The following is a 12,087-nucleotide window of genomic DNA, read 5'->3' on the forward strand; positions in this document are numbered from 1 at the left end:
CAGGGGCCAAAGGACCTGGGCCATCCTCTACAGCTTTCCCAGGCCATAGCAGAGAGCTGGATTAGAAGTGGAGCTGCTAGGTCGTGAACTGGCGCCCATATGGGATGCTGGCACTGCAGGCAATGGCTTTACCCGCTACGCCACAGCACTGGCCCCAATAATTATACATTTAAAAAAAATATTTGTTACTTTAGGTCTGAGTGAAGCTCAGTATTCACGAGTAGAGGGGTACAATTTCTACAGCGGACTCAGCATTTTAGGAAGAACTGTGTTTGTGTATGAGAGAGAAGGCCAGAGAGAGAATGCAGTAGTAAAGCAAATAAGTAGAGTTCATCCTGGTGACTGTGAGTGAGGGTCTATAAGAATTATTTGTATTATTCTTAAAATTTCTGTAAGTCTGAAATAATGTCAACAATTTTAAGAAATGGAAAGAAAGGCCTAGGGAAAGAAGCCAGAGGACGAAAAAGGAGAGTGCTATGGCAGAGGTCAAAGAACTGCCTTGCTTCTGGTCTTAGCTCTGCTTCTGACCAGCTCCGTGAATTTTTTAAAAATAGATTTAAAATTTATTTATTTATTTATCTATTTTCATTTCATTTGAAAGGCAGAGGAGCAGAGCAACAGAGAAATCTTCCGTGTGCTGGTTCATGCTCCAAAGTGCCTGCAGCAGTCAGGGCTGTGTCAGGCCGAAGCCTCAGGAGCCCGGAACTTAGTCCGGGCGGCAGGGACCTATGGATTTGAGCCCCCACCTGCAGCCTCCCGTGGTACCACTAGCTGGAGGCTGGAGTGAAAGCCCAGGAGCTGGGGCTTGGACCGGGCACTCTAATGGGGGATGTGGGCGTCCCCTGCCTCAAAGACTGATTTTTGGATAAGTTATTTCACCTCCATTAATCTTAGTTGGTTCAGTTCTGAAACAAAGACTTTGAATGTGTTGATTTTAGAGAGATTCTCTAGCACAAGCATTAGAGGACTCTTAACTGCTGGTCCCTGTTTTTCAAGTTAAAGGTATGCAGAGCTGCCCATCACCACTAGATGTCCTCAGGTAACCTTGGTCTGTGGGCAGAGGACTTCATTTTTATGCTCTGGGCCCTATCTCAGCCCCACAAGGCTTAATGCCACCTCTTGCTGCTTCTGAATCCTAGCCACAGCTTATTATTATTATTATTATTATTATTATTATTATTATTATTGTTTCTTGACTTCCTCCCTGTTGTTCCTTTGGGGTCGGGGGGATGGTTTGGCAGAGAATATCCTGGAGTTGGCATTGACATTTGCCAAGTCGTGGACTCCTACAGAACTGTCACTGTTCCAGAGGCTGTGGGAGGGAGAGGTCTGCTTGCTTCACGGAGAGGAGCTCAGGCTGGGCTACTCTGTTGTCGCCTGCTTTGGGGCACAGGATGCAGGCTGTGAAGGTGTGTGTCATCGTAGTGACCTGGGCCCTCCCCCATGCACGAGGGTGCCTGTCCTCCCCCAGTGTAACACTGGCTTAGCTCAGTGCGCTGCGAGTGTGGCTTGCTGGTGCCAGGCGAGCATCAGAGGTGCTGCCCCACGAGGGCTGGGAGCAGAAGAGGAAGTGCAGCTGGCTGACGCGGACGTGGGAGAAACAGTGAGCTGCACCGGGCGTTGAAGAGCAGCACTGGAAAGCCGAGCTCTGCGACACACAGCCTGCTGGGGAGTTCTTTGCTGTGTGGCTCCCTGGCTGTGTAGCCTGGGGTAGTGGCCTTGCTTCTCAAGCCCGTGTCCTCCTGGGCAATGGATGTGTTCCTTGTTTTGCGGATTTATTTGAGGCTCCAGTTGGATAACATGTGCAGAGAGGTAAAAGGCGCTCATTACATCTGCAGTATGCTCTTCATACTTTTTTACCTTGTGTGGTTTGCAAAGAGAGAAAACAGAGCCCAGCCCCAGGGAATGTTTGGTGTGACAAATGTCGTGTGGACTTGATGGAGTCTACATGGACTTTCCCCTTCTGGAAGAGAACTGAACAGTTTTAGGGACTTTAAACCATTTGTGTCCTTGGGAGGAGTGCTCAGAAGTGCAAGTGGTTGGCGCCGCGGCTCACTAGGCTAATCCTCTGCCTTGCGGCGCCGGCACACCGGGTTCTAGTCCCGGTTGGGGCACCGGATTCTGCCCAGTTGCCCCTCTTCCAGGCCAGCTCTCTGCTGTGGCCCGGGAGGGCAGTGGAGGGTGGCCCAAGTGCTTGGGCCCTGCACCCCATGGGAGACCAGGAGAAGCACCTGGCTCCTGCCTTCGGATCAGCGTGGTGTGCCGGCCGCAGCACACTGGCCGCGGCAGCCATTGGAGGGTGAACCAACGGTAAAGGAAGACCTTTCTCTTTGTCTCTCTCTCTCACTGTCCACTCTGCCTGTCAAAAAAAAAAAAAAAAAAAAAAAAAGAAGTGCATGTGAATGTGTGCTTTTTTCATTTTCCCAGAGCAAAACACTGCAAGCCATCTTTCAACAGTGAAGGAACAGCTAAGATATCTACATGATGGGCTTATTTTGCAGCCATTTAAAAGCTGATTTTAGGGGAAATGAACTTTTAGAGAATTGGGGAGATGAGAGGTGAAAGTCTGGAGGGCAATTTACCAGTCCTAAGTTCATAACGCTAGTTATCCTGGCGGTTTCAGATTAGGGTTCTTTCCTTATACCTCATACGCACACATACACACACACACATTTATTGGTGTGTAAGAAGCAGGACAAAACAAAATTGATTTGTTAAGAGAAGCAACTTAAGAGAGCCCACGTGTCCACCACAAGGGGGCATCGGAAGCCCTGCTACTCACCTGTGACTTTTCCTGTCTTTGCGGGGCAGTGGTGTCAGCAAAGCCCAAGGTGCATCATCGGCAGCCCCGGATTAACTCCTACGTGGAAGTGGCTGTGGACGGACTCCCTGGGGAGACCAAGAAGACCGGGAAGCGCATTGGGAGCTCTGAGCTGCTCTGGAATGAGATCATCATTTTGTAAGAGAACTTCCCTTCCTTTTGCTCACAGTCGGAGAGGACAGAGGGAGAAGGCTCTGGGGGGTGCTGATGGGAGACCCAGTTTCTGGTAGTCTCAGGCTCTGCTGCCTTTGGTACCCAAGGTGCCTCTCTTGAGGGGTTTCCACCTCATTAGCTCATAGAGTGTCCATTGTTAGCTAGAGGGTGGCAGGGTCAGTTGCGGGGGACAGAGTGTGTACATCCTCCTGTTTGGTCCCCTGGCCCCCAAGATGTCAGCAGCATAGTCTAAGTGTTGTTTTCCAAGTGCCCGATTTGCTTGGATGTGATGAACCAAGTCTTTGTTTTCCAGGAATGTCACGGCTCAGAGCCATTTAGACTTGAAGGTCTGGAGCTGCCATACCTTGAGAAATGAACTGCTGGGCACTGCCTCTGTCAACCTCTCCAGTGTCCTGAAGAACAATGGGGGCAAAAGTATGTATGATGGGGGTGACCATGTGACCCATCTGTGGGGTGGCGGGGCTTGGCAGAGAGACCCGGGATGAGATTTCCTCCAGGCCAAGGGACTGCATGGCTGTGCTCTGGGCTGCTGTCCCTGGAGTTTTAGGAAGACCAAGAGCCTCTCTGCCTCCACACAGAGTCCAGCACCTGTAGGAGTGGGTGCAGTGCTCTGTCTGCTGGGTCCTTCCCTGGGGTAGAAATGTCCCCTCTGCCTCTGCTCTTTTTGACCCATAACATGTGTGATATGTTGCATTCAGCTGTCAAATGCCTCCAGCCTAAATCATTGCTTCTCTAGTGTGAGCTTTGGAGTGGAACAAAGGAGCTGTGTGTATGGGCGCACGTGTGCGTGTGTGTGTGTGTGTGTGTCTAGGTAGGAGGATGGCATTACAAATAGTGCCCTGTGCTTAGGAGGTGCTCAGTAAACATGTGTGGGGTGTTGGAATGTTCTGGAAGCTCTGTCTTAATTGTCTGGAGCATGGACATACCAGTCTTCACATCTGTTTGTTGCTGCTTGTGGTCCGCAGCGTGGCCGGGCTGGGGTTTGGACTCTCCCCATAAAGCCTCTATTCAGAGCAGCACCATATGTGACGAATGGAGGCCACAGAAAGAAAGGCCCCTTCTTCTCTTGATGTCTGCTGTCGAGAAAATATTTTCTGAAGCGGGATTTGGGTAAGGAGACATGTGGGGGCTGGGGTGTTGAGTTCTGGGACAGCGTCACATTGATTCGTGATTCTTTCTGAGGGGCCGCTGGAAAGTGTGTGCGCCCCTCTGGGCCCGTGCTTTCTGTCGGGCATGCTGCGGTGGGGGCCCTTGCCAGCCGTAGGGGATGTGTACAGCCAGGGACACGCACGCCTCTGTTTTCATTTTGTGGGGAGCTCCCTGATGCTTTGTCCTCTGAGTGGGTCTTTGTTTTCCCAAGCCCTACCCTGCCTGTGTAAGTTGATTGTCAGAGACATTTCTGCTCATTTTTATTATGTTATTTGGAAATAGACCTGTGGACATTGTCCCATTTGGATGCAGTGGCCACCACGAGCAGCTTGCCTTTCTTTGTTTGTCCAATCAACATACAATTACAAGTGATTGTAGGACAATTGGGAGTTACAGAAAAGCACACAAACACACTAAGAAAATGAAATTTGCTGGTCGGCACAGCTAATTATTGTTAACAGTTTGAGGTGAATTTCCTTGTGAGCTTTTCTCCTCTGTACAGATGTATATTAATATTTAAGAAGCCAGTGAAACAAAATTGAGATCATATGTGAATTTATTATTTTGCGACATGCATTTTCCTCTTTAAAATACATCAGTAGGGGAAGGTGTTTGGCCTGGTGGCTAAGATGCTGGTTAGGATGCCTGTGTCCCACACTGGGAGTGCTGGAGTTTGATGCCTTTCCGTGACTCCTGACTTCAGCTTCCTGCTAACGCAGACCCTGGGAAAAAGCAGTGATGGCTCGTGTAATTGGGTTCCTGCGGTGCATGTTGGAGACCTGGACTGAGTTCCTGGCTCTCAGCTTCTGCCTTGGCCCAGCCTTGGCTGTGGTGGGCATTTGGTGAGTGAACCAGCAGTTGGGAGCTTGCTCTCACTCTCTGTTTCTCTGCCTCTCAGCTTTATGTATTTGCTTTTAGTTGTGAAGAAATACATACAGGGTGAAGGTTCCTTCCCATCTTGTTTTTAAAGTATGCGGGTAGTTCAGTGCTATTAAACACATTCTCAGTGGTGGACAACCATCTCCACCCCTGTTCTTCAGAACTCTTCTCATCTGGCACAATGGAAACTCTGTACCCCATTAAACAACAACTCCTCATTCTCCCTCCCTCCCAGCCAACAGCGCCACTGTTCACCTCCCTGAGTCTGATTACTCCAAGAGCCTCATGGAAATGGGAATCATACAGTGTCTGTACTTTCTTTCTTTTTTTTTTTTTTAAAGATTTATTTATTTATTTGAAAGTCAGAGTTACACAGAGAGAGGAGAGGCAGATAGAGAGAGAGGGGGTGGGGTGGTCTTCTGTCTGCTGGTTCACTCCCCAAATGGCTGTAATGGCTGGAGCTGTGCTGCTCTGAAGCCAGGAGCCAGGAGCTTTCTCCAGGTCTCCCACGCGGGTGCAGGGGCCCAAGGACTTGGCCATATTCTACTGCTTTTCCAGGCTATAGCAGAGAGCTGGATTGGAAGTAGAGCAGCTGGGACTTGAACCAGTGCCCATATGAGATGCTGGCACTACAGGCAGCAGCTTCACCCACTATACCACAGCACTGGCTAGTATCTGTACTTTTTTTTTTTTTTTTGCCAGGCAGAGTTAGACAGTGAGAGAGAGAGACAGAGTTATAGACAGTGAGAGACAGAGAGAAAGGTCTTCCTTCCATTGGTTCACTCCCCTAATGGCCACTACGGCTGGGACTGCGCCGATCCGAAGCCAGGAGCCAGGTACTTCCTCCTGGTCTCCCATGCGGGTGCAGGGACACAAGCACTTGGGCCATCCTCCACTGCCTTCCCGGGCCACAGCAGAGAGCTGGACTGGAAGAGGAGCAACCGTGACTAGAACCCGGCGCCCCTACTGGGACTAGAACCTGGGGTGCTGGTGCCGCAGGCGGAGGATTAGCCTAGTGAGCCATGGTGCTGGCCCCGATATCTGTACTTTCATTACTGACTCATTTCACTTAGCTTAAGGTCCTCAGGTTCATCAGTGTCAGAGCATGTGTCAGAATTTCCTTCTTTTTTGCAGAACTGAATAATATTTCATGGTATGGATGTTTTACGTTTTGTTTATCATCTGTGTGTCAATGGACACTTGTGTTGCTTCTTTCTTTTAAAAATATTTGAGGCAAAGAGAGAGAGAGAGACAGACACAGAGAGAGCTCCCATCTGCTATTTCAATCCCCAGATGCCCTTGGTGGCTGGAGCTGGTCCATGCTCCTACTGGGAGCTGGAAAGTACTTGGGCCATCCTCTGCTGCTTTTCTCAGGCTCATTAGCAGGGAGATGGATCTGAAATGGAGCAGCCGGGACTTAATGTGGGGCCCAGATGGTGTGCCGGCACTGCAGATGGCGGCTTAACACGCTGCACCACAGCGGCAGCCCCTCAGCCTTCTCTTGTGTGCTTTGAAACGTTCCCATGCTGAGATCAGGCTGTCATCCCAGTTGTCTGCCTAGCTCTTTGAGATTTGATCTTTTGCCTTTTTTTTTTTTTTTTAAGATTTTATTTATTTGAGAGGTAGAGTTACAGACAGTGAGAGGGAGAGACAGAAAAGAAAGGTCCTCCATCCGTTGGTTCACTCCCCAAATGGCTGCAATGGCTGGAGCTGCGCCTCCTCCCAGTCTCCTACGTGGGTACAGAGGCCCAAGGACTTGGGCCATCTGCCACTGCTTTCCCAGGCCACAGCAGAGAGCTGGATTGGAAGAGGAGCAATCAGGACTAGAACCGGTGCCCATATGGGATGCTGACACCGCAGGCAGGGGATTAACTTATTGCACCACGTTGCCGACCCTGATCTTTGGATTTTAATTCTTCATCCACATAAGTTAATTTTGTGGCTGGCATGTGTAGGGATCTAATTCCTCCCTCCCTCCCTCCCTCCCTCGCTTCCTTTCTCCCTCCCTCCCTCCCTCCCTCCCTCTCTTCTTTCCTTCCTTTCTCCCTCCCTCCCTCCCTCCCTCTCTCGCTCTTTGGATTTATTTATTTATTTGAAAGTTGGAGTTACACACTGAGAGAAGGAAAGGCAGAGAGAGAGAGAGAGAGAGAGAGAGAGAGAGAGAGAGGGGTCTTCCATCCACTGGTGCCCTCCCCAAGGGGCCGCAACGGCCAGAGCTGTGCCTATCTGAAGCCAGGAGCTTCTTCCAGGTCTCCCACGCAGGTGCAGGGGCCCAAGGACTTGGGCCATCTTCCACTGCTTTCCCAGGCCATAGCAGAGGGCTGGATCAGAAGTGGAGTGGCCAGATCTTGAACCGGCGCCCATAGCTAGCCACTTGCTTGAGTACAACTCATTGAATAATCTGTTTTCCCTAGTGGTGTGAGTTGCTACCTTCAGCACATATTAAAAGCACATGGATGGGGTTGCTTAGGGACTTTGCCTTGTTGAGCCTTTCCAGGTCCCTGTGTCATAACTGTGCTGTTGGTAATGTTCTGTTTTAATACCTGGCAGTTCAAGCTTTTAGTTTTCTCATAATTGCTTGCCTTTTTTCTTCACATCATGGCATCGTCACATTATTTATTTTGTCAGGGTCCCCTGCACTTTGGAAAAGAATCCCTTGAGATTTTCCTGCAGTCATGTCATATGTGAAGTTAATTTAATGGAGAGTTTCCACGCTATACACTTCCACCGTGGGATATTTAAAGTCTCTAAATTTATTCAAGTGATTTTGAAGTTACCTTTAGATAGATTCAATTTTAATTTTCACAAGTTTCAAAATTATTTTCAGTGGGATCTTTTCCTGTTATGTCTTCTAACTCAGTGTTGTTGCTAGATGGCTCTTGGTTTCTGCGTTTTCTTTCTTTTTTTTTTTTTTAAATTTTAATAGATTTATTTTTATTTGTGTGAAAGGCAGAGTAACAGAGAGAGGGGGCAAGTGAGTATGAGAGACATACATACAGACAGAGACATCTTTCGTCTGCTATTCATTCCTCAAGTGGCTGCAATATCTAGGGCTGGGCCAGGCTGAAGCCAGGAGCCTGACAGACCATCTGGATCTCCCATGTAGATGGTGGGGGCCCAAGCACTTGTGCCATCTGCTGCTGCTTTCCCAGGGGCATTAGCAAGGAACTGGATTGGAAGTGGAGCAACTGGTACTCAAACTGGCACTCTGTTATGGGATGCCATTGTCACAAGCAGGGGTTTAAGTCACTATGCCATAAGACCAGTCACCTTTTCTTTTATAATCTGTCAGCTTGCTGAATTCTTTAGTGCAAGTTTTCAATAGTTTCTTTTGGATTTTTTTTGTAGACATATAATATGGATTCTTACACAAATCCTAACCCAGGAGATAGTTACCACTTCTTTTTTCCTTACTAGTTTTATGTACAACTTTATGTGTTATTGGTGGTGGAGCAGTGCCTCTTGTAGCTCGTCTCCAGGTGTGAGTTTGCATGGTAGTAATCTTTTTTGCTTTGAAATTATTGCTGTTTTTATAAATCAAAAAGGGTATTGAATTTTTTTTTTAAAAAAAAAGCTTTATTTATTTGAAAGGCAGAGTGGCAGAGAGAGGAAGGGACAGAGAGAAAGAGAGACAGAGAGAGAGAGAGAGAGAGAGAGAGAGACAGAGACAGAGAGAATCTTCCATCCATGGGTTCGCTCCCCAAATGAATACAATAGCCAGGGCTGGGTCAGGCCAAAGCCAAGAGCCAAAACCTCCATCCAGGTCTCCCACAGGAGTGGCAGGAGCCCAAGCACTTGGGTCATCCTCCACAGCCTTCACAGTGCATTATCAGGAGGCTGGTGGGAAGTGGGGCGACTGAGACTCCAGTCATCAGGCAACGTGGGCCGCTGGTGTCAAAAGCAGCACTTAGCTTGCTGTGCCACAACGCCAGCCCCAGTGGTAGTGAATTTTTAGCAGATGTCTTTTAGACAATAATTGGGGTGATTATATGATTTTCTTCTTTAGTTTATTTAAATTGATTTCATAATTGTAACAACCATAGGCTTTCTAGTTGCTCAAGGTAGAGTATTCCTTGAAAATCCTAACATCATTTAGGCATTTTTTGGGGGAGTTTTTCATCTGTAGTCATTGGTGAGATTTGTATGTAGCTATGCTCTATTTTTGTCAGCTCTGGATTTGGGGATAAGCTAATTTTACACAGTAAATCGAAGCACTTTCCAACTTTGGGGACAGACTCTGTAACATGGGAATTATCTGTTCCATGAGTGCAGGAAGGAGCTCAAGCATGAAACCAACTTGGTCTGGCATCTTCCTTTGAAATAATTCTTTGATGACTTCTTCAGTTATTTTCCCCATAATTATTGGTTTGTTCAACTTTCCTGATTCATCTTGAGTCAATTTTGTTAATTCATTTTTTTCTGAGAAAATAATTTTCTGAGAATTTTTTAATTTATTAGTCTAAGGATTTTAAATAACATTGTCATTTCTTAAAATGTTTATACTCTTTTGCTTACAACTTTTGGCATTTATATATGATTTTGTTTAATTTTTAGAAGTTTTGGCCTTTAATTTTCTTTTCGTAGAAAAACTTGAATTTACTTGTCCATTGTACCACATCTGCAGATATTAACGTCTGTATTTAACCTCATAACTTTTTCCCACTATTTGTACTAGATCTGTTTGCTTATTCACTCATTTCTAGATTTTCAAGTTAAAAGAGTAGTGCATTTATTTATTTATTTATAGATTTTTAAAAATTTATTTGAAAGAGAGGAGGAGACACGCACACACATACACACACACAGAGAGAGAGAGAGAGAGAGAGAATTTTCTATTCACTGGTTCATTCCCCAAATGGCTGCAATATCTGGGACTGGGCCAGGCCAAATCCAGGAGCCAGGAGCTTCATCCAGATCTCCCACATGAGTGGCAGAGGTCCAAGCACTTGGGCCATCTTCCACTGCTTTCCCAGGAGCATTAACAGAGAGCTAGATCGGAAGTGGAGCAGCTAGATCTTGAACTGGTTTTTGCAGGGGCAGGAGCAGGGGCAAGGGCAGGGGCAGAGGCAGAGAGGTCTTCTATCCACTGGTTCACTCCCCAAATGGCTGCAGTGGCTGGAGCTGGGCTGATCTAGAGCCGGGAGCCAGAAGCTTTTTCTGGGTTTCTCACTTGGGTGCAGGGGGCCAAGCACTTGGGCCATCTTTTGCTGTTTCCCCAGGCACATTAGCAGGGAGCTGAATCAGAAGAGGAGCAGCTGGGCGCCCATATGGGATGCTGGCACTGCTGGCAGCAGCTATGCTACGCCACAGTGCCAGCCCTTCTACGCATTCTTATACGTCTCTTCTGGAGGATGTATGTGCATTCCTGTTGGTCATTTACGTACCTAGAGGCCTTGTTTTACAGGATGTGTGTGTGTAGCTGTAACACACACCAGTAGTGTTGCACCAGTTTGCTGTCCTGTATGTATTGCTGTGTTCTCTTGGAGCCCTGAGTCAGTGCAGAGGATGTTTCCTGAGTTCCCCTGTGGTTATGTTGTCTGAGGTTTTGGTTGCAGCTGCTGCTGCCATTGCTGGCACTAGCCATAGCACGTTACGTGTGTGACTGGGTTGGGCAATGGATGTTTTGGACAGAATCTGATGGAAAATGTGGATTATAATAGGGCAGCAGTTGTTCCTAGAAAAACACATCTTTTAGATTGACCATGGTATAGGCTATGTAAGTAACATTTTGGCCATGCTTCTCAAAGCCTATTTATTTATTTATTTAAAACATTTCAGGCTGGCGCCGCGGCTCACTAGGCTAATCCTCCGCCTTGCGGCACCGGCACACCAGGTTCTAGTCCTGGTTGGGGCACTGATTCTGTCCCGGTTGCCCCTCTTCCAGGCCAGCTCTCTGCTGTGGCCAGGGAGTGCAGTGGAGGATGGCCCAAATGCTTGGGCCCTGCACCCCATGGGAGACCAGGAGAAGCACCTGGCTCCTGCCATCGGATCAGTGCGGTGCGCCAGCCGCAGCGCGCCAGCCGCGGCGGCCATTGGAGGGTGAACCAACGGCAAAAGGAAGACCTTTCTCTCTGTCTCTTTCTCTCACTGTCCACTCTGCCTGTCAAAAAAAAAAAAAAAAAAATTTCAAAGAGTTATTTCTTTGAAAGGCAAAGTAACAAAGAAAGATCTTTCATCCACTGGTTTATTCTCCAAGTAGCCAAAATACCTGGCGCTGTGGCATGCTGAAGGCTGAAGCCAGGAACTCCATCTACATCTTCCACATGGGTGACAGGGACTCTGGTACTTGAGCTGTCATCTGCTATTTCCCAGGTACACTAGCAGGGAGCTGGATTGAAAGAAGAACAGCCAGGACTGGATCAGGTGCTCCAGTATGGGATGTGGGCATCCCAGTGGTGGCTTAACCTGTTGTGCCAAAATACTCACCTGCTTGTTTTAAAATTTTTAAAAATGTATTTATTTGAGAGACAGAGAATGAGACGGATTTATATAGACGTAGCTCCTATCCTCTGGTTCACTCCCCAAATGCCTGTGACGTCTAGGGCTGGGCCAGGACCAGAGCCAGGAGTGAAATCCAGGTCTCTCAAGTGGGTAGCAGGAACCGTCACCAGAGCCATCACCACTGCCTCCGTGGTCTGCACTGGCAGGAAGGTGGAATCGGACCCAGAACTGGGAGTTAAGCCCAAATGTTCCGATTGGGATTGAGGTGTCTCCATTTATAGCAATGCTTTTTCTGATGATTGCCAATTTGTTGTTCAGAGAAGTGGTTAAGAACATGTAGACTCTTGGGTCTGACTACGTGGATTTGAATTCTAATTCCACCAGCTCTGTGTTACTGGACAGTCACTTCTCTGTTAGCTATTCTAAGAGTAAATGAGCTCATAGCCATACCTGATGCGTGTAATGACTGTGTGAGTAGTAGCAGCCGCAGCTCTTAGGTCCCCTCTGATAGCTTTCTCCCCCAGCATTGGGATGTTTGAACCTGAGATGGACAACAGACACCCCGTTTGTTGCTGTGGGACCTTCTCACCTAAGTGGGAGGTGGTCCTGAGGCTGCTCCAGAA

General features: G+C 47.9%; 1 protein-coding gene across 1 annotated transcript in view; it reads left to right on the top strand.

Moving 5' to 3' along the window:
- The window catches only part of WWP2 (WW domain containing E3 ubiquitin protein ligase 2), a 150,774-nt gene that overhangs the window by 24,569 nt on the left and 114,118 nt on the right, over positions 1-12,087 (top strand). Inside the window, exons 3-4 of the mRNA XM_062176412.1 lie at positions 2,812-2,959; positions 3,288-3,409. Coding sequence (XP_062032396.1) covers positions 2,812-2,959; positions 3,288-3,409 — 270 coding nt within the window. The remainder of the gene's footprint in view (positions 1-2,811; positions 2,960-3,287; positions 3,410-12,087) is intronic.

This window comes from Lepus europaeus, chromosome 19, assembly GCF_033115175.1.
Source record: "Lepus europaeus isolate LE1 chromosome 19, mLepTim1.pri, whole genome shotgun sequence".
Lineage (NCBI taxonomy): Eukaryota > Metazoa > Chordata > Mammalia > Lagomorpha > Leporidae > Lepus > Lepus europaeus.